Source organism: Tachysurus vachellii, chromosome 22 (assembly GCF_030014155.1).
Source record: "Tachysurus vachellii isolate PV-2020 chromosome 22, HZAU_Pvac_v1, whole genome shotgun sequence".
In the NCBI taxonomy this organism is placed as follows: Eukaryota; Metazoa; Chordata; class Actinopteri; order Siluriformes; family Bagridae; genus Tachysurus; species Tachysurus vachellii.
In genome coordinates, this window is record NC_083481.1 from 3,884,132 (window position 1) to 3,907,746 (window position 23,615).

The 23,615-nt window shown below is 38.3% G+C and overlaps 1 protein-coding gene across 2 annotated transcripts; it reads left to right on the forward strand.

The window, feature by feature from the left end:
- Positions 1–1,361: 1,361 nt before the first annotated feature.
- On the forward strand, positions 1,362–22,160 carry draxina (dorsal inhibitory axon guidance protein a). 2 transcript variants are annotated; one of them, XM_060858221.1, is made up of 7 exons: positions 1,362–1,481; positions 12,599–12,998; positions 14,056–14,234; positions 18,892–19,015; positions 20,318–20,410; positions 20,500–20,589; positions 21,155–22,160. In XM_060858221.1, exons 2-7 carry the CDS (start codon positions 12,617–12,619, stop codon positions 21,265–21,267), a joined length of 981 nt encoding a protein of 326 aa, XP_060714204.1. In that variant the 5' UTR covers positions 1,362–1,481; positions 12,599–12,616; the 3' UTR covers positions 21,268–22,160. The 2 variants fall into 2 exon arrangements, with proteins under 2 accessions (XP_060714204.1, XP_060714205.1); XM_060858222.1 differs by having other exon boundaries at positions 18,895–19,015.
- The last annotated feature ends 1,455 nt before the right edge of the window (positions 22,161–23,615 follow it).

Below are 23,615 nucleotides of genomic sequence, written 5' to 3' on the forward strand. Positions count from 1 at the left end.
ATGATGTTATTTGACAACAATAACGAACATCGTTCATCATTTAAGACCTCATCTTGGAGCTCCTACTCAGGGACTCGGGACGATCTTCACAACCCTGAGTTCAGTAAGTAACGACCGTCTCTCGGTCTAAGACGTAGGTATACATCAAGACTCTTGCGTCCTGGCACCGAGGTGGTGGAACGAACGTCCCCTGGATGTAGGAACAGCCGAAACGCTTCGTCTTCAAATGACAGGTGAAAACCTTCCTCCTTCCTGAAGCACTTCAACGTCACACCAACATGGCCGATCACAGGTTCTGTTTGTACAGAAAAGTAAAGGATTTGAAGCTCAGCTACACCACACATCTGCAGGGCTGTCAAGTGTCACGCATTGATCGTGACAGTCACGCATTTCGGTCTTTTGTCACACTCTCCCGCCACACATCATATTTCTCACGCAGTAAAACTTTTTGACTATTTATCATATATTTAATAAGCCGCAGCGCCCAAAATGTATCAGTCCGCACCGCTGTCTCTATGGAATCGGGCAGGAATCAATCGCGTCTCCCCTGGAGCTCTTAGTCGAGCCTGACACTTATCAGCCAATCAAAAATGAGGCTACACAATAGCCAATCAGAAAATAGCACCATCTGGGTAAGATTTAACGCAACAACCAATAAAAAAAACATATTCATTAGAGAGGGTATTTTCGATGGTCGGACGGGACATTGTCCTCAATCATGACCCTAAAAATGTCTCGGTAAAACATTACAATTGATAAAGGAGTCCAAAAAGGCAACAAACATTTACAATAAACAACACCATAATCTCTCTCTCTCTCTCTCTCTCTCTCTCTCTCTCTCTCACACACACACACACACACACACACACACACACACATTAATAAATGGAAATTGAACAAATACTTTGTATTTGGTTAAAATGTGGTCAGTGATCCTGGTGAAACACATTTTTTTGGTGGGGGGTTTGTGTGTGTGTGTGTGTGTGTGTGGGGGGGGGGGTGTTGCTGGGGGGTTGGAAAGTCACCCTTGTCTGTGTTCAAAACTTGAGAGCCCTGCATCTGTTCAAACTACACTTTAGAGACGTTAAACAGACCACAGCACCATTGTAAATATCCGAGGTTCTAGCAAATCTCGCGTTAGTTTAAGAAATTAATTCAATAAATTTAAAAAAAGGGTTTAAATGAACCAAAACAAAGAGTTTCCTAAAAGGTGCCGACACATTTGGACTCGATACGGCGTTCCCCGTGGTTGCTAGGCTACCGCGACGCTGACATCAGACCTCGCGCGCGCGCGCGCAAACGCGCCCCCTCCATTCCGCCGTCGCCGGTGCACGCGCTCGCGCTCCTCGCACTTGCAGCTGCGCGTCGGTGCTCGCGCGCGCGCTCTCTTCCTCCGTCTCTTCTTTCTTCTTCATCCTCTTCTCTGTATAAGCAGCGACTCCTGGGACTTTTTTCCCCTCATCTCCGTTAACGGCACGCGGGTGAGATGCGTTTTTTAATGCCATCTTTACGCTTTATGGAGGTTCCGTTAGATTTAAACCGGGTAAATATTTGTACCGGACGCGCTCGTGCTCACACGTTACTCTGATTACCTGCATGCTCACCGTGTGATGTCCTTTTGTCTGCTGGTAGCGTTTCGGTATAAGTGATAAAACTTTTGGCGTTTGTGTTAAAGTTGTGATTTAAAAAACGTGGTTGTTGTTTTAATGTAAATTTGTAAAAAAAAAAAAAAAAAACTTGTCATTTAGTAATGATTTAGATCTTTATTCTAATCATTATTAATTTGCCTATTAATTATCCATTCATTTGTTTGTTTAATTGTTTATTTGTTGCTTGAATTGACTAATATTTTCTTCTAGAATATATTCCATAAATTACTCTCAAAGTATCTGTCTTTATTTATTTATTTATTTATTTATTTATTTATTTATTTACATGATCGTGAATTTTAATAATAGCACATTTCCATTTATTTTTTTTAAACGAAGGTTTTCATCTTTTTTTTTAATGATTATTTATTAGTATATCAGTAGAGTTGTGTGATTGTGTCTCAGGTGGAACCCTTAAAGGTTTTGTTCAGAATCCTACTGCAGTCCTTCTTTACTTCTAGACGCAACGTTTTTTTTTTTTTTTTATTAATTTTTATTTTTTATTATTGTGATTTATCAAATTTTACAAACAACATTTAATATATAATGAAAAATAATAGGGTCAAAAATGTATCTATCTATCTATCTATCTATCTATCTATCTATCTATCTATAGTATCTATCTATCTATAGTATCTATCTATCTATCTATCTATCTATCTATAGTATCTATCTATCTATCTATCTATCTATCTATCTATATAATTAAAATAAAATATATAATTAAAATAAAATATAAAATTAATTTTGCTCTATTATAATATTCAAAGGTACACAGAATTATTGGCCTTGTTGCTGAACAATATTTGTCTTAATTTCGCCAAACAATATTTGAAAAATGCAGTGTCTCTTTTTTTACCTTCACTGTTATTTACATCTGATTATTTTGAACCTCCTGTTATTAAATATAACATTCACTTGCAGTACAATAAAAAAAAACCTACACAATGTGATCACAGCAAACCTCTCATTTTAATTTAAAACCAAAACTCTCAGTTTTATGAAAAAGTGAAAATCTTTCTGATTAAATTTTTTTTATTTATTTTTATTTTACCGATGTTATTGAAGCAGACATGTTGATGTAGGTGATTTTTTTTTATGTTTAAAGATGAGTACAACCGCTGAAAATGTGGTTTGTTTTATATAATTGTTGGGATTTGATGGGAAAATCTCTTAATTTGCACCCAATCGTTTACAGCACAGCTGCTTGTCCATCTCTGCTGACATCCCCAAAGAGATCATTCAGAACTTTCATCATGGCCTCTGAGGCTCTCATCTGAGTCTACGTTTTTATTGTTTATTTTATTGTTGTTAAAATACGGTTTAACTGAGAACCTCTGCCACTAAAAGCTGTGGCTTTCCAAAACCTTGGCCAAGACAAATGTTAAGAAAAAGGAGAGGGGTTTCATGGCATGTTCATGGTGGTTTCATGAGGTGTTTCATACAGGTAACCTAATATGGCAGCTTTTCTCAGCTAATAAAGTGACAAAATGACCCTGTTTATAGATTGTCAATAGTCACCATGTGTTCTTCAGATCCTTCAGGTAAGAACAAACCAGTGTTTGTTTTGTTGAAGGTCGAAAACCAGCTGGGGATCAAAAAATCTAATGATATTTTTGAAAAATTTGAACAGAAAATATCGAAAATGATTGATTAGACAGAATTTCCCAAATTTGATTGTTATACACTTATTCGACATGCATTCATCCATCTTCAATAAGCATATTAACCTGCTCAAGGTCACGGTGACTGACACAGGGTCATTAAGCGGTAATACAACCTGGAAACACACACACACCATTTATTCTGCAGGTTCAAAGAAACTTGAGAACCCTTATAGACCCTGGAAGAACATGTATAAAGCAACAGCTATGCTCAGGGTCTAACATTTGGAGTGTTGGGCATACACACACACACATACACACACACACACACACACACCACAAGAAATTTACCATCACTTGTTTACCTCCTGACAATGTTTAGGGGGTTTAGGAGATTAGAGGACACGTAAGAACCCTAAGGAAGCCCTTGTAGACCCTGGAAGGATGTGTAAAACTCAACACCTGAGCTTAGGGTTAAACTGTTGGACTGTTAGACACACATACACACACACATTATTATACAGATTAAAGGAAACTGTACAACCCTAAAGAAACCTACGTAGCCCTTGGAATAACACGTAAAACTCAACATTCAAGTGCTGAAAAAGACCCTGGATCTGTAAAGTGGCATATTTATCATTCAGTTTGCGGATTTAAAAAAAGATGTAGCGCCAATTATACAAAGCTTATTCCTGACTTGACCCTGATCTGACCTGATGCTGATTTATGAGTTTGATTGAAGAGGTGTCTCGCTCATTTGTGGATATTGATTCCTCTTCTGACCTTCAGTAACGCTGGTTGTTTAAGTTTAAAATCCCTTCATGGAAACTGCGTCGTTGGTTAAGTGAGTGATCATGTGTTCATGAATTTTACAGAGGATCAGTAAGTTAATGGATTGGTTTACTCAAAAATGGATAGAGACGATTGCTTCAGCGGTTTTAGGCTGAGCGATAACTGAGATCGGTTAAAAACAGTGTTAGTCAAGTTGAATTGTTTTGGTTAAGAGAGAACACCGTGGCACAGCAGCATTCTATACTAATTGTTGTTAATTTAATGCTACAGAGTGCATATGGTTCCAGGGTTGAGATTTTCCACAGCAGGTCTCCTCAGGGCCTTTTCCTGTCTTCTGCTACCGCCCACAAACAAGCTAATAGATTGCTTGTTGTCTCTAAATTGGCCCTAGCTGTGACTGACTGATGGTCTTGCATGTCATCCAGGATGTGTTCCTGCTTCATGCTCAGCATTCCTACGATAGGTGACACTTCATGACAGTCCTGAGGATAAAGGATGAATAAATAGGGAATGTTTTATAATATTCGGCCTGGCCTCTTTCTGACTGTGGTGATTAGTAAAACTTGAGAGTGTGTGTGTGTGTGTGTTCCCCCGCTGTTAGTGTACGCCGCACTCCGCCACAGCACTCCATCTGATTGCGGGATCCCACCAGGCGGCTGTGACACGGTGTCATTTGATCTCGCTTTACATCTGTTGTAACAAATATCCCGCCTCTTTCTTTCTGTCTCTTTCTGTCTCAGTCGTTTTCTCGCTCCTCGTCTCGTCTCTCTTCCCGATCGTCTTGGCAACAGAAGGGCTCCTTATGGCAATTTTGACACCTAAGCTGTTCCCCATGGGCTTTGAGTCTTTTGACACGTTCTGTGCTGGCAAAAGTTGAAGCAAGCAGTGTGAAATTCCCGATTATAGTCCGTGGAGACGCGACAGCTCTATTTTCTCATCAGTCTAATAACCTTTCTGCATGTTTGAATGGTTGAATCGAAGCATTTGCAGAATGGGATTTTGATCAGTCCAGAAGGATTTGCAAGATATTTTTCATGCATGGCCTCAAAAGTGTCTCAATTTTAAAGTGTATCAAACAAGTACACTTTTAAAGGTTCTGCAGGGTTTGTCATGTAACTAGGGAAGAACCGCTTAATGAAATAAAAAAACTATCCAGAGAAACCCATATGGAAGTGTTTTTACAACGACTGCTAAAAAAACACACACACATTACCACTCTTAGTTCTAGATAGTGATCCAACATTGAACAATTGAGCTGAAACCAAACATAAAGACACCTTAAAAGATTCTTTGGTTTGATCCATTGGCTGAACCCATAATGAAGTCCATATCGTCGCTGTCGGGCGGAATCCTCGTATCTCCAAAACCATTATTTTTCAGGAAATTAAAAAAACGCCGTATTTTTTTGAGTTATTAAACATTGTACCGTTAAAGTTGTTATTATACCTTATATTGCTATCATATACTGTTGTGTACCAACATTAACACAACATTTTCCCAAAGTCACGTGTTATCGGAGATACAAGCTTTATGACTTGGGAGCAGGGAGATACGAGATTATGCTGTCATTGATAAGAACGGTACGGACACAGACGTCGCTGCTGCCAGCAGTGTTCAATAAAGTCTGCGGTCACGTTGAGCCTTTTGACAAGAGACAAGGCTTCAATAGTTAACCAAAGCTAATGACTGTAGTTACATACATCTTCCTAAACTCTATTTTAAAGGTTTAAGAGCTATAAGTGATGCAATACAAAACAAAATAAGCTGATTAGGCTGTCTAATAGGTGGAAATTAGTCTATGGCTCACGGGTTTCTTTCTGCACAGAAGCATTACAGCTATCCAGTGGAGTTATGAGATTTGCGTTCAAGCTATTTTCAAGACTTTAGATTGGTTAATAACTTGTAAAAATAACAGACCCACGTGGGGACTGACCAATAGCATCGATATGTGGAAAAAAATTTAGACATAAGAGGTTTCCACCAGACAGCAACGATATAAAACCTTACATCTAAGTATTTACCTTCAAGCTTCAATGTTCTTGTTGAAGACTCCAGAACTCCAGTGTTTACTGACTCCAAGCTAGAAACCTATAAGAAGTACCATTTGGAAGCAAAGAAATGTCACACAATCCTATTTTTTCTAACACAATCGTCTAATCTCATTGCAACACACTTACATATATAGTTATCGATCTCTAAATTTGTTCTATTTTGCATATTTATTCTGTCTCCTGGCTCCATCCAACAATCACAAGTGGTGTTTTCTAATGGAGGAACCATTCAAAACTCTGTGTAGAACCTTACAACAAATTATTTCTCTTTTACAGCGGATTCCATGTACTGTACACGCACAATGTAAAATGTAGAGCGCTTAATGAATCCTTAAAGGTGCTAAGAGGAACCCTAGGCTTTAAATGGAACATTTTTAGATACCTAAAATCTTTAAATTGTTAAGAAACCCTTGAAGAACCATTTTTCTTAGAACTTGTTATATATATATGGGAGAGTGAAATTGTTCAACGTGATGCTTGGTCAATCATTTTTCTATTATTTTTGTGCTGTGATGGTTTAGGAACCTCGACCTGAAGCGTATTTTCACAGAACAGCTTCATCCAGAACCTTGTGAAGGTTCCACTGACACCCTTGATACAAATCATATCTTTCCTAACTCTATCAGCACTTTTGTGGTGGTCCCTCGGTGCATTTGTCACGCTTGTCCACTCTGTGTTGCCGATCTGTTGACTGTGAAATTGTCTCTCTGCCGAAGCATGTTGCCTCTTTATCTCTCCGAGAAGGAGAATCTGAAATTTGCTCTCTACTGAGCGCTTCAAAAAAAATGGTCAGGGGGATGGTGGCTTCTCGTTCGGTCATAGCAGAGAAAAGAATACGGCTCTACTCGAGTGTCTGAGCTGTGAGAATAAATACTAGGGTTACGTAAGATATCTCTTAAATCACAACAAAAAGTAGGAAAGTCCAGATATTCTCAAAAGTCCAGAACCCTCAGCTGTAATTCGTCCAGGATGCCAAGACATTATACATTAATGTCACTTCTACTGTAAGGTGATTAATGATCTCACTTTTCACCACACATAAAACGTCTCTACAGGATTTTCCTCTGAGGAACTGTTAAAGGTCTTATGTAGAACCCAAGCAGAAACAGTACAAGAATCCTCTGAAGATTTCCAAGCAGATTTCAGCATGTACTGTATGTCACATTACTATACAATAAATTCTTAGAAATATGGGTCCTTATGGATTTGTTTGGATTGCTAAAGGTTCTGGATTTGTAAAGAGTTTTTACTTTGAACGTTTGAAACGAAGAAAGCTTAAAGTTTTAGGTTTAACTGTTCTTTACACTGCTGTGTTTCTTGGTTCAGGCCTGCTTACTGTTCTCCAGACTGGAACCATTTTACAAACCTACTGTAAGAACCCTGAACTACTTAAAAACCATTAGAATATACTGTTTACTGGAAAGATTTTTCACCTAAAGTGTGGCTTAGTGGTTAGCACGTTCGCCTCACACCTCCAGGGTTGGGGGTTCGATTCTCGCCTCCGCCTTGTGTGTGTGGAGTTTGCATGTTCTCCCCGTGCCTCGGGGGGTTCCTCCGGGTACTCTGGTTTCCTCCCCCGGTCCAAAGACATGCATGGTAGGTTGATTGGCATCTCTGGAAAATTGTCCGTAGTGTGTGTGATTGTGTGAGTGAATGAGAGTGTGTGTGCCCTGCGATGGGTTGGCACTCCGTCCAGGGTGTATCCTGCCTTGATGCCCGATGACGCCTGTGATAGGCACAGGCGCCCCGTGACCCGAGGTAGTTCGGATAAGCGGTAGAAGATGAATGAATGAATGAATGAATGATTTACATGAAATTAAAAACACTTCTTTAGTTTAGGGTTCTTTTGGATGGACGATGGTTCCATCTAAGTGGTTAAGTGGAATTTTGAATGTCCTCAAGACTCATAAAACAAAGGTTCTAGGTTTAAAAACTCCTCATGTTTCCTATTTAGAAAGGGTTCCAAGGAAAAACTACCTGCCTTTAAAGGTTGTAGAGTCTGCTTTCGGAGTGTTTACTTTTATTCCAAACTAGAACCCTTTTAGGACACTAAGCAACTTTAACTACTGACAATCAATATTTTATTATCAAGCCTGTAAATGATATTTCAACACGTAAAGCATCATACTACAATTTTCTAAAGAAAAAAAAGTCAAATTTAAAACCCTTAAAGGGTCTTTAGTTGTTCCTCTTTGGGAATTATGTAATGTTTTATGTTCCGGTTTTATTTTTATTTTACAACGATAGTGTTTTCCGACACAGAATAGCAGGAACCCTTTAATACACAAATAATCCCTTAAGAATCTCTTAAATCTGTAGTTAATAAATATCCAAAGATCTGGCAAGGAACCCTTTTTTTGTAGGATGTATGAGATTGTAAGCAAAAACCTCTCCTTTGTGGATTCACCAAGCCAAGAACCCTTTGTGGTTTGTGCTGGTAGATGGAACAGTGTAGTGTTGGAAGATTATTGGTTGCTGGTTAGTGCATTATGTGAGGTTTCTAGAACCTTCTTTATAAGCACATCTCAGATTTCTGCCTGAAATCTGTAACTTAGTGTTGTTTCAAATGTGAACGCTAGGTTCTAGTTTTATGGGGTTTTTTTTGTTTGTTTATGTTGTTGTTGTTTTTTTGTCTGAGAACCTCCTGTGTTTCATCAGGACCATTTTGCCTTTTTATTTGCTTTCTGTCCTAGTGTCAGGTTCTTTTTAACAGAAGACTCAATGGACCGCAGCAGATGCTGAGCTTTCATACTGTGTGACGTTCTCAGCGTTTGTCGAACCGCCACAGCCCATTTTTTTGATCCTCGTGCACTATAGATATCACTGAGTTCATGCATCTCACATCTCGTTTGCACTCTGTTGTCATATAATTCTTTCCCCAGAGCTGAAGCAACACAACATTGTATCCTAACACAACCCGTGTAGACCGTATAACATCATATATTATTTATTTAGCAGAATAGGTTCACTTTGTTTTTGTTTCTGATTTTTTTATTTATTTTTTTTTACTTTGCTGAATTTCCATCAAACCTCCTGGTTGTGATCCTGCTTTGTTGAATAACGCATGAAATCTGCTGCTGCCTGCTGAGCTTTACAATCTGGTCAAAGTGTGTCAGCAAAGAATAGATGGGATTTTTGTGTCTTATATGCTGCAATCCAGAATAACGCTCCCACACACAAACACACACACACACACACACACACACACACACACACACACACAACACAATTTGGTTGTTCATGGAGCTTTTACCATTAATGTGAATAATAAAAATATGCTAGATCTCAAAGTCCTTGTATTTTGTTGCATGACTGCAGTGGTGTGATGCTTGGTTTCATTTTTCAGAACTCAAGGTACAGCTAGTGGTCGCTAAATTATGAATGAAACTACAGAACCTGTAGAAGGGTCCAAAACACAGAGTCTCCAAAAATCTTTTTAAAACATTTCAGAATTCTTTACAACTATCAGTACAAAGAGCTGTCCTTATTTACTTCTTCAAGAAAATGGCCATAATAGAGGACTAGAGGATTTCCACCGTTACTACCGTAGTAACTATGTATAGTCAACTCTATAATTATCAGCACCCTTCAAGTTGAAGCAGATAAACTTTGTGTAAATATTCTCATAGTACAGTATAGTCACTATGGATCCAGAACCTGGGAACACTGTGAACAAGGCAGGATGGGACGCCAGGGCATCCTAAGGCATCATTCACTTCCTCATTCACTACCTTTTGGAAGTTCCTTTAGTTAGTCCAGTTTTCTCAGACCTCAAAAATAAAAAAGCCTGGAAATGAATTGGAGAAAGTAAATTCCCTTTTGTTTGGGATGTCTGTGTTGTTATATGTATCTGGGGTTCCGTGATTAAATGGATCTGGATCACTGACCAGGATAAAGTGAAAATGAATGAATGCATTTTTCACAATCAGCTGAGTTTTCCAGAAATATCAAATACTTTAAACGGACAATCCTTTTATACAAACAGCTTCATTTGTTGTTTTACAGTCGGATAATTAATCCCGCTGTTGGCTATAGGTCTTTGTCCTACTATTGATTTTGCCATTTGAGCAGAAAATCGTGGCCGATGTATGTGTGCTCTGTAGTTTTGAAAAAGTATGCGGCTGGCAGAAGACAAATGCAGACACTCAGATTGTATTCCCATAAGAAACTCTGGCAACCGCACTGCAAAATTTCCCCTGGCACTATTCATACTCACTTTCTCATATGCAATTTCCTGCTCTTTGCTGAGTACCGATGAGTTCTTAAAGAGCCCTCCAAAGACACCCCTGGGTACCTGTCCTCTATAAACATCTCTCCACACAGGGTAGATGAATGTGTGTGCGTGTGTGTGCAGTGGAGAAAAAGCTGGCCTATCTATCGACCCTCAGCCCAGCAGCAACTCAATACACCACTGCTATTGATTTCCTGTACGTAGCCCAGCCGCCTCCCTACAACAGAGTGGCCAAACCAGTGAGCTGATAAAATGATGGATATTTTTGCCGCAGTTGGAGGAAGAATTTATAGAACAATGCATGCTACACGGGCTGAATTTCGAATTTGTAAGCCCGGGTGGTTTTATATTCGTGCCTACACTGCTGTGCAATTTTACAAATTTCCCTTCAATAACATTGCTCGTACGCATATTCCGAGGCGAATCTGACCGACAGCACAGCAATAGCAATTAAAAGCCAATAATGGGTCGAGAATGGTTTCGCTCTGTGAATAGCACCCATTCTGATTGCATCACCTCCTGTGGGGTTTTTCAGAAATATTCTCCAATGCTGCTCCTAGCGAGTTATTATATCAAACAAAATCGCAGTAGCAGGACTTTTTAGAAGTTTGGAAAGCAGTGATGACAAAAGGCAGGAATGTGGGGGATCTTGGGGAGCAGCTTTTAAAGGATGAGAGAGGAGATGTGTACTTCCTGTGGACTGTTCCTGTACAGTCAAGGCTTTGTTTCTGTGCAAGGCTTTATCCAGTCTCGAAGTACTCGAATATATATATATATATATATATATATATATTAGGGATGAGTGAGTACAGCATTATCTGTATCTGTATCTGTATCTGTTAATTATATGAATTATCTGTATCTGTATCTGTACTCGGAGTGGGAGGGACCTAACCCGGAAGTAGGCGGGGCTTGTCTTGAAATGGGCGGGGCTTTAACCGGTAATAATTAATTTGTAATATTTATAACACTAGCTTACTACCTTTATGTTTTTATGAAATACAGCAAAAATGTGTCAGACACTCAGTGTCTGGTTACTGGTTAGAGACAGCTGAAGGTTTAAAAAAGAAAAAAAATCTCTGACAGGCAGAGACGCAATGCGAGTCGCATTCTACCAAGCAAGCACCACGTCTGAACGAACCCACGTTTACCAGAACTCTACTGGTTAGTACAGTAAGTACGTAATATTAACGTTACAACCCGAAGTAAAAAGCTGAAGAAACCCTAAAGGTTAACGGAAAAGACCCGCGAACCCGAGTGACTGAGGGAGAGACAGAGAGCTGTTGTGTGTGTGACTGTGAGTGAGCAGAGCGAGATACAGCAACACAATACATCTGTATGTGTGTAGGGGAGGGGCGCTGTGACTAGCCTATCACTGTAGGGGAGGGGCGCTATGACTAGCCTATCACTGTAGGGGAGCGGCGCTGTGACTAGCCTATCACTGTAGGGGAGCGGCGCTGTGACTAGCCTATCACAGAACGCTGACACAATCAGATACCCAATGATGATTTTCATTCAATCCGAGCACAGATATTGACTCGTATAATACTCGTACTCGGCAGAAGTGCTTTATCTGTACCGGATACTCGTTTCAGCCGAGTATCCGGCTCATCTCTAAAATATATATATATTATGTATAAATCTTCAGTAATGGCAAAATGATTACTACAGTGATTACTAGACTGTCCTTTTAAAAATCATGTACGATAAATTACAGGGCTTCCTTAGTTAGCTATTAAAATTGTTCACCGACTGTAATTAATTACGATATTACATCAGAATGCTAAATTGATTGGTAGATAACTGAAAGGTTTGTATATTATGGGGTTGCTTTATGCATAAAAATAGTAAAGATAATAGTAAAGAAATAAGGTAAAGATTTCAGGGTATTGTTTTGTGTTAGAGTGATTTCTGGAAGTTTTTTAGCACTGGAAGTTTTCAAAGTACAAGTTTTCATTACTTTGGTTAGCATATTACATTTTTATACTGCACTTTAAATTCCACTTCAAATTGGGAATGCTGACACATGGCAGAGTAAAGATTTGACCATCACTATTTATCTTAAATTCAATCATGTGGATGTCTAAGACTGGGTACAACAAATCAGTCAAACCAAATCCATGTTCGTTATGTTCTGGATACACATATGCAGCTAAATTCCTCCAATTGCCCATTTAGTGCTTTATATCATAAGCAGATGGACCATGCCATAAATATTTGTTTCATCTCTTTGTCCCAATTAACACCCCAAAATGTGTCTTTGACCAACAGGAGGCGCTGTGAGTGAAAATGAAGTCCCTCAGCTGGTGCGTACCCTTCACCCTTCTCCTTGCATCCCTCACCCTTCATTCACAAAGTGCAGAGAATCCCGGCAGGAAAAATGCAAAGGATCCTGAGGCACCGTCATTTCATGGAGGCAACTGGAGGAGGCAAGGTTCACGAGGTCTGTTTTCCCATAAATCTTTGCAGCCCGAAGATGACGGAGTGGGACTGGAAAGTCTGAGCCCGGTCCGTCTGGAAGTGGGGCCTGGAGATTGGGTTAGGGAAAGAAACATAAGGCACATGAGAGGGCCCAAGCATCATCAAGGTGGAGTGTTCCAGCGCAAAGGCAAGAAAAATGGGCAAGTCGAGGGCAAGAAACATGGACGCAAGGACAAAGCACATGGCCAAGGTGTCTACATATTCATCTTGTGTTGAAAATAGATGAATGCATAGATATTAAAGGTGCCCTGCCACACGTATTTCATTACTTTTGTGGTAATGTCTGAAGTTTACCATGGACTCTGTAACATTTTTTGTGGAAATAATGCCTTGGTTACCTTGTTTCAAGCCATTCTAGTGTGGTATAGAAAGCCTGCAGGAAGACTCAGCTCGATTTGCGCCAGTTCTCATGAATATTCAAATGAGATATGCTGCTTGGCTCCGATTGGCTAACCGCTAGGATATGAGAGCATGACTATTCATTCACCCAGCGCAATAAGTAGCCTAGGCTAGAGGAAATTTGTTTACAATCACCTTGAATTGCGGCAGAACGGCTTCTTCACAAGCCCGTTGACGTTCAGCCATCCTTATAGGAAACTCACTGAGCTACACGAATTCTGGGGGCGCGGTCTCAAGTGGGAGAGCTCATGAATAGTAATGAGCTCAGTCACTCTGACGTCAGAGTGACCAGCTTTTCCAACTGACCTGATTTCTCCCCTTATTTCTTTTAAGTGGCTAGAACTGACCAGGGAGGTAGCAGTTCGTTTTCAAATTCACAACACAACACAAACACATATGGACCTAACACATATCAGAAAATCCAAGTAAAAACGGTTTTGTGTGGAACGGCACCTTTAAAGAAAAGCAGAGGGGTTGTAAGCATATGTAGGGGTCGTAACCCACTGCTAACCTAAAACAATTGGCAAAAATAGAACTGATTCTAAACAACTAGCATTACATTTCCAGTCTCAGAGGCCTAAGTTGCTATTGAAATCATATTGTTCACCATCAGTATGTGTTCAAATGATACAAATACTATATGCCATCAAAATATATGGATATAATGTAAATACAAATTAGTCCACAATGCATTGTTTTGACCATTTCTGCCACATTCTTATAAATCCATGCTAAAGTATGCTAAAACTGAAACCACAAGGTGTCTCTAAAGTTATAAGACATGTGAATGCAATATGTCTAAACACAATCATGCATCATGTGTATTGATAATGTCATTCCTCTTTCAGGGTTCTATGACCCTAGCACTGGATTTGGCTCTCCGATGAGAGATGTCGACGAAGTCTATGCCCGCTTGTCCAATCGTGAAGCTGCTGCACTGGCAGAAGGTCCCGCCTCCCGCATGCCGGTAGCCACAGCAATGCCTGAGCATCCACCAACTCGAGCCCCGACCTCCACTAAACCACAGGTATCAATTCGGCCAAACTGCCCCTGAAAGGTTTTCAATTCAATGGGATTTTGAGCTTTAGGAGGGATTTATCCGGGTTCATTGACACATTACTGAGGTCTGTGTTTCTGTGTGAAGTGTATCTTTGAATGGTGACCTTATTTGTTGAATAGAGAAGAACAGAAAATAGTGAAATGTGTATTTCAGGAAAAGAGATTTGTCCATTTAAAGGGGTACTTTTAAAGAGTTTTGGTTTTCTGTTCCATCATTTACAGTACATTTACAGAATGTAGATTCATTTATTTATTTATTTATTTTTACTTTCCTTGTCATTGCTTTGTTTTTCTAAGCCAAGTTAATGAATCATGACATAAAGCAAATAGATGAGAATGGGTTTGTTGGTCATGTACTGAAACATATGGATACAACATATGGATGTTGAGTAACTGCTAAAAAAAGAGATTATAAACACAGGATAAGGACCAGTCTTTCTACCGACCTACTACTGTGCATTCAGCATTTTGACTCGAATATACAAAGTAGTACATTTGCACGTGGTGACCATTTCGAATCAAATGCAAATGAAATGGCTCGAACGTGGCAATTTTCACAGAAAGCTATTTTGTTTTTCCGCTTAGCATTTTGGACAGCAATTTTTTGAAAAAAAAAAATAAAATAACTAAAAGTTTTCAGTTATAAAAATTTGTGGAGAAGACATTCAAGAAGCTGAAAAAATAGCACAGTAGTTCCTGAGTGTTTTGTAAATATGCTTGGCTTGTTTCATCATTGCAGGTGCACCACACAAACTGATTGTGTAGATTTAGTTGGCTGTAGCGCAGCACCTCTGCTTTATTACTGCATGTGGGACCCTCTTTCCTGCTCATAACATGAGCCAAATGAGCTCAGTGCACGCTGGGATGGAGATGGGGGGAAGGGGAGAGCGCCAAACAACACCAGAGCTGGAAGAGAGGTGTCGCTTACTCGCTCGTTCGCTCTCTCGCTCACTTGCATGTCCGTCTATCCTCCTCCTCCTCCTCCTCCTCACAACCATCTGTTCTCTTTTCTCCTCCACTGGCTTCTTTTCAAGTGTGAGCTTCCTGTCGCTTTCCCCAATTAAGCTTGTTGTCGTTTGTGTATCCAAAATCAAGCCCATGTTTGGTTACCATGGCACGTTTAGCTTCCTTTCTACACGCAACACTAGAGTAAGGACGACAAACACATTCATTACCACAACCAGAGAATGGAAAAAAAGATTTTAAAATGATGTATTATTTTACATACTGTTCTATGTGAAATTTAACTTCCCACATCTGATTGATAATGTCTCAGCGTAACAGTTTACCTCGTCGGCGTTAAGCAATTTGTCTTTTCACAACTTTTTTTATAGTTTTATTTCAACTCTTAATGCAAGAGCTAACTTTTATGCTGATGCTAGGAGACAGACAGGACAAATTACATGCGGTGTGAAAGAAAATTTCATTTTTACCAATAAGAATATATACCTAAACCCTAGCTAAGTGTCCCTTAGTGTCCCTTTTCATTTTTACAAATAAGAAACATTTATCTATACCTAAACCCTAGCTAAGTGTCTGAAGCTATGTATTCATACAAGCCTCTTTTCTGCTACTTTTAATTGCTTTACAATCCTATGAGAAATCCTCTCAGGTTACCTAATGTAAACGTTCTGGCTACCGCTAAAAACATTTTTGAATATAAACTAAAATCGCTCAAAAATTCTGTTAATTTTGTTCGTCTCTGCTACCTGGCTAGTTTTTGACAAAAGCTATTGTTTTGCACTGGAGATTTCAAATATTTTTGAATATGACTTTAAAATCCTCTAAGAAATCCAGTCAGCTTTGATATTGTCAGCTAGCTGATTATTTTTAGCAGGGAATATTAGTAATATTGATAAATATGACTTTAAATTCCTCTCAGATATTCTGCTTGGTTAGCTTATCAGATAGCTAGCTAATATATTCCGTAAAGATTCTAAATATATGAACGTCAGAATATCTTATCAGGGTTAGGGGTTAGCAGTTAAGTTAAAAAAATTCGTTATCATGACTAAAATTAGCATCAGAAATCCTGTTTGTTGGTGTCTATCGAGACATGATACAGGATTGTATTTTCATATTCTGGTAATTCTTTTCTCTTTTGGAAATAGTTTTTTCCGCCAGTTAGCCTGACTGAATAGCTTAAATGCTGCAATTATGATCAATTGGGTCTCTTTGTTTTGTCATTACCAAGGAAGATATACTTTATTAATCATATTCAAATTATTTGAAACTAAATTTACCAGAATATAATATAAAAAAAAGAAATAAAATAAAAATCCCATACACTGCTCACAGAAGCTTTGGTTTAAAGCTAAAGGCTGATCTGGAGAAGCATTAAGCCCTACTGATTTTGGTTTAACATGCTGTGTACAAGCAGGTTTGAGCTTTTAGAATGTTACAATAGAAAACTAGCCCCAAGGGGCACTGATATGTTTGTATAGATATGGGCTCCGTGCCTCGAATTTGCAGTCTTAATTTAGCTTCGATCGGTGCTGCCATACAGATAAAGAGCCCAGAGCAACACATCGCTCTGTAATTAATTAAACTTGTCTGGAGTTTGAGTGGTTTTAAAGTCTCCCTAAACACGTTGTTGTACACTATAAAATGCAGCCTGTGTAGAATAATGAATTGTCCCGATCATAAATGCCCAAAAAGCTCTATAGGAAGTTATTAATTACTGACAAATTGTACTTAGTTTAGCTCCACCCCCAAAACAATTACAGAGAAGTACAGACATGCTATCAATCCATATATTAACTATATTATCAAAACCTCATCTAAGATATTATTTTATATTTTAAGGCACTTAGGCAGCATCTGAAAATCGGAAAATATCTTGACCCAACATTTCTGCCTTAACAGCAGATTTTAATTGAGAAATCATATTTGATATCAAGTAAAGGAATGACTGAAAGTTTGTTGAGATCACAAACTGCATTTTTGTATAAGTTCATGAATAAAAGTATAAGATTAGCTCAGAGTAAATTTGCCTTAAAGATTATAGATAAAGATAAATATTCTGGACAGCAGATTATGGTAGTCGGCTAGCTAGGAAAAGCTAAAATGGCAGGACTTCTGAGGAGAACTTGAGCTGCCTGACAGAATTTCGGACTTCATACTGTCATAAATTGTTTTTTTTTTTTTTTTTTTTTTTTTTTTTTTTTTGCTATGGGTAACCTAAGTTAATGTGACAATATTGAATCTTTACTGAATGTTACTGTAGTTCTCTTTCCTTTTAAAATATTCACTACTGAAACTGGCCGGGTAGCTAGCGAGAGCTAATGTGACAGGATTACCGAGAGGATTTTAGTTCATGTTTATTGTTTATAATCATTACAGCTAATGTAAGAGCAACTAGCCAGAATAAGCTAACCTTAAAATGTTTGTGTGTGTGAGTGTGAGTGTGTGAGTGTGTGTGTGTGTGTGTGAGAGAGAGAGAGAGAGAGAGAGAGAGAGAGAGAGAGAGACTGTCTGTCTGTCTGTGAGCTACATTAAAGGAAAGTGAAGACAATAAAGCAGTAAGCCATCAAATCCCCCTGAAGCAATGACTCACAGAATGCTTTCAGATTTGAAAAAAAATTTGGATTTTTACACCTATTTATAGTGCATACTAAGATTGTTTTTATTTTTATTTTTTTTTATTAAAGAGAGCTGTGAACACCTGTTACAGGTCTGACATTTAAAAAGCAGCCAGGTTTTCACAATATGTCTGTAACAAATTCGAGTTATGCCTCTTAGGAAAAAAACAAACACGTTCAATTAACACTTCGATTTAGAAAGAGAAAGCATGATTCCACCTGCATCTAAAAGTATTATGATGAAAGATATGTTTCTTGATGTTTATCATACCATCAATTCAGGAATAAATCATTGTTGATGTGCTGTTATTTGGAAAGTAATTAACACAAGGGTCCCGATTTGTCCCGATGTGAAGCAGAATTGACTTTAGAGACTCCTTATGCAAATATTGATAAATAATATAAATAATTTAGATAAAGATAAATAATATTAATTGCATATCTACAGGGGGGCACGGTGGCTTAGTGGTTAGCACGTTCGCCTCACACCTCCAGGGTTGGGGGTTCGATTCCCGCCTCCGCCTTGTGTGTGTGGAGTTCGCATGTTCTCCCCGTGCCTCAGGGGTTTCCTCCGGGTACTCCGGTTTCCTCCCCCGGTCCAAAGACATGCATGGTAGGTTGATTGGCATCTCTGGAAAATTGTCCGTAGTGCGTGATTGTGGGAGTGAATGAGAGTGTGTGTGTGCCCTGCGATGGGTTGGCACTCCGTCCAGGGTGTATCCTGCCTTGATGCCCGATGACGCCTGAGATAGGCACAGGCTCCCCGTGACCCGAGGTAGTTCGGATAAGCGGTAGAAAATGAGTGAGTGAGTGAGTGAGTGAGTGAGCATATCTACAACTATAAAATATTAATTATCAGTGTGTGACCAATCAGATTTGAAAATTTAAAAGTGCTGTGGAGTATAAAAAAGTAAAAGTTGTGCTTGTATAAGTGGATCAAGTAATATTATTGTATATAATAATGTAATCCATATATGTGTGTTTTGTGTGTGTGCGCATGTGTGTGTGTGTGTGTGTGTGTGTGTGTGTGTGTGTTGCACATAGAAGGCAGGACAAGGAAACCCTCACGGTGAAGTGTTGCCTACTTTGGACATGGCGCTTTTTGACTGGACAGATTACGAGGACATGAGGCCTGAGGACAGCTGGCCATCATCCAACAAGAAAAAAGGTACACCATTGTTTTCAAACCTTCACTGGTAATTCTAGCTAGCTGGCTAATGTACTGTAGAGAGGATTTTTAGTCACATGTGTAACCTTAGTTGTAAAAATATTTGCGTAACATAAGCTAACCTGACAGGATTTTATTTTATTTTTATGAATATATGCATAAACTGCTAAATTTATTCATCTAGTTAATATGCGCTTATTGACATCACTTTCCATGACTATATTTAAGGTTTTTTAACTTCTAGCACTAGCAGGCTGATGCTCTGGAAATGTTCTCTGGATTTCTGAGAGGATGTTTAAGTCCTGTTTATAAAAGTTCATAATCTGCTTCACTAAAACCAAGCAGCATTCAGAAATGTACAGAACTTATGTTTAGAAAACTAGCTAGCTAGCATGCTCTAACCTAGATAGATAGATAGATAGATAGATAGATAGATAGATAGATAGATAGATAGATAGATAGATAGACTTGAAATGATACAAAATAAAATGTATTCATTTACAAATACACAAAATGTACCAACATATAAACAGTTGTTTTATGACTGATGCTAGTTGGCTGGTTTATATGAGCAAAACTGTGTAAGAGGATTTTATTTATTTCATCATTTGAACATTAATAAGAAATGAAACTGACTTAAACTGTCTGGAATTGAGAATATGTTTGTTTATTTATTTATTTATTTATTTGGAAGACACTACATTTATTTAGACACTAATTTTAATCAGACACTGGATATTGTCATTGCTAAATCTTACTAGCTAGCTAACAGGAGCTAATCTGACAGGATATCTGAGAGGATTTAAATTTGTGTTGTTTAAAGCTTCATAATTGTTTGAAAATTTAAGTAGGGGATTTTTAAACTAAGTAGGGGATATACTTTATTATACTATACTATACTATTTATTATACTATACTTTACATATATACAGTGATTAAAATGTTAGCTAGCTGCAGTTTCACCCAGAGAAAGGAGGCTGACTGAGCAAGAAAGACCTCCGTAGTCAATACTGAGTTCACCACAGAAGCACAGAATAATGTAACATTAATTATGTAAAAATATGTTGACGGGCTCTTTAATAATCACATCTTCTCATTTTACCGAGTGCTGTGCTTGCATGAAGAGATCAATAAAAATATTTTTAATTACTCTAGGCCAATGCGACTGTCAGCAGGTTGAAAGCAGATATGTATTCATCTTTTATAGTGTCGTTATTGATCGGTGAAATTGAATGCAGCATCTTTGCTAAAGAACGCAGTGGTGTTTCATGATTCTTTCATTGTTGATCTTTTTCTACAAAGACAAGCGGCGCAGCAAGAACATGAGCAGTGGCAACGCGACCGTGGCTGCAGATGATGTTGAACCATGTGACCATCATCTTGACTGCCTGCCTGGTCAGTGCACCAACAAGCTGACCATTCAGCACAAAGAACAGGGGTGTTTTTTTTCTAAAGCTGTCTCTATATTTTGTTAATCATTTCAGGGTCCTGCTGTGATCTCAGACATCACGAGTGCAGCCCACATAACCGTGGTCTGAACAACAAGTGCTACGATGACTGCATGTGTAAAGAAGGTGAGCTTAGGATTCAGGCCGGATCATTTATCTGACCGTCACGTATTTGTAAGCCGACTTCTTTTCTTTTTTTATAATGGCCTTATGCTTGTAGTTAAATTTAATCAAAATGCTGCCATGGAAAACTCATTTCAAGATCCGAGCTGTTTGCTATTGTGAATACAATATTCAATCATCGCCAGTAACCTTGTTAAAGTTTGATGTTGCTTTTATCTGATATACATGCTTTACGTCATTAATTATTTAAGCTAGTAAAACGATTGCAATATTTGTTTGCTTGGAAAAAAGAGCCTTTCAGGAGCCGAAACCAGTTTATTCCAGGCGACTCAAATTAGATCTAACTTCCAAAAAGTACAAGAAAAAATCATTCATCTAAATTAAAAATCTACACCTCAGATAGTCAAATACTGAGACCTGGAAGATTATGTTTGTTAAGCACTTCTCTGTAAGCACTTCAGCAACAGCCACAATGCCACACAATGACAGACATGAAAACAAGATTTTATACAAATAAGGAACAAATTGCTTTGAATAAATTTTCACTCGGAATATCACAATTTTCCAGGTCTTCGGTGCTACGCCAAATTCCACCGCAAGAGAAGGGTGACCCGGAAACGTGGCCGATGCGTGGAACCCGAATCGGCCAACAACGACCAAGGAGCCTTTATAACGATCTGATGAGAGAGATGGACAGACAGATAGATAGATAGAGAGCGAGAAAGAGAGTGAGAAAGAGAGCGAGAGTGAGAGAGAGAGAGAGAGAGAGAGAGAATGAAAAACGGATCATGACCCTACAACCCTGTACCTCCTTCTAAAGACTTCAGATGGACTAAACCTGAATTAAAAAGTTTAGCGAGTCAAAAAAATTAATCTGGCCGACTAAAAAAAAAAAACAAACAAAAAAAAAAAATTTATCTGGTGTGTTAAAATGCACCATGTAACCAATGTCACTCTGTACAGATGATTTTGTGTCTCAACTGGACAGGAATTTTTTTTTTTTAACTGAGAATGCTGAAAACATTGCTGTAATAATCGTGTGGTGGATTTTTTTCTTTTTTTTTTTTTTGTTTACTTTGTATGATTTATTATTTATCCTGCACCTATTTGACATTGTAAAATATCAAGTACCCATTTGTTGAGTTCAGAACAAGGTAATATTTCTCATAATAAAATGATTATAAAATAATTATTTGAATATTTCAACCTTTTGAAAACATTTGAATTGATTTCATGAAATTAATTAATCTAATTTCACGAGCAAAAATGCTGCATTTATTTTTTAGGAAATAAATGCCTGAATAAAGTAGGAAAAAATTAATAATATTAAGATACATGGCATAAACTGATCGATGTTCATTGTATGTTTTCTTTTTGTCAAAATATACTGCATTGTAGGAAATAGAGACCGGTGTATAGAAGGATAGATGCATCATTTTCTTTTTCCTTCAGTATTATGGTTTGGGTTTGCCTTCTTGGCCTTATTTTTAAATGCAGGGCTTTTTTTTTTTTTAGGTGACCATCTGGACATTATTTGGTCTGTTGAATACAGCTCAAACGTATTTTGTGTGTTTTTTTTTAACTTCAATATCCTAATTAAACTAATGCAAATAATAACACGTTGCTTTTCCTTTTTTTATGCATGGACGTCTAACTGTTGGTTTGAATGAGCAGAGTAATTAATAATTTAATATGCTTTCTCTTAAAGATCAAGAATCTCTAAGCACAAGCACACACACACACACACACACACACCTAGGAGCACATTAGCATAACCAATCTGACTAGCAGCGTGTGTTTGTGAGGTGAAAGTAAATTCGAGAAGCTAAAGGAAAACTGCGTACATTTTGAGAACAGAGTCATTCCTCTGGTTTATTTGTTTTGGTGTCTCCTTTAAAATTATGATGGGGGAAGTGGTAGCCTCGTGGTTAAGGTGTTGGACTACTGATCAGAAGGTCATGAGTTTGAATCCCAGGTTGACCAAGCTGCAACTTCTGGACCCCTGAGCAAGGCCCTTAACCCTCAGTCACTCTGGATAAGGGTGTCTGCTAAATGCCAGAAAAGTAAATGATTCTGTTTAAATTAATGTGCAAGGACCCAGTTTTACTAGTCTAGTGTTTGTACTTGGGAGAAACAACTAAATGTTGAATTTAGTTAAAGTCAAATGTTAAATCCAGAAATGCAGTTGCCAAAGGCCAGGATAAAAACCCGATCCAAATGCAGGGATAACAAAAAACACTAAACACGACACGGCTAAACCAACAGGTGACAAACGAAGAAGCTAAATGCAGCACGGAGGAAATAAGTAGACGTTATGATTAACAGGCAATTAGGCGACAGGTCCAGACGCAAAACACGTGACACAAAACACGCTGCTGGAGCACCCCCTATTGTTCTGGCAGAGAATGTGAGTATTATTCTGGGGACCGTTCAGTGCAACAACACAGGCTGCCCTATTATAACAGACAAAAGATAGATGTATCAGGGCAAATAATATGAAAAACTCTACCTTAGAGTATGGGAAACAGATTTGTCATGATTTTTTTTGTCACCAGAAGCCAAAGAAGTAAAACTAGCCGTGATTTATTTTATTTTTTTTCAGGGTGGGAGGGACATACACTCTGTCGTCTGTCAATCACAGTGATATTACACACTTGTGGGTGTCCATTAAAATGGTATGATAAAAATTCTAATTATATTAATATATTTTATTTATAAAGCACTTTTTTTTCACAGTTCAAAGACACTTTACGTACCAAGCAAATAATCATAGACGGTAAACAATAGTGCAGAAAAAAAAAACAGAGAGATAGAGACTGAGACAAACAAAAAGTGGCAAAATACAGGAGAAATAAGTGTTGTGACTGAAATGTTGAGATAGAGTTAATATTTTGGGAAGTTCCAAGAGATTGAATACCAATGTTTTGGAGTGATGAAAGAGGGTTAAAGGACCCGTCACTGGCAGTTTGTAATGGAAGTGCTTGGGTTTGATCTTCTGAACTCCTGATCAATAACCCAGAGCCTTGAGA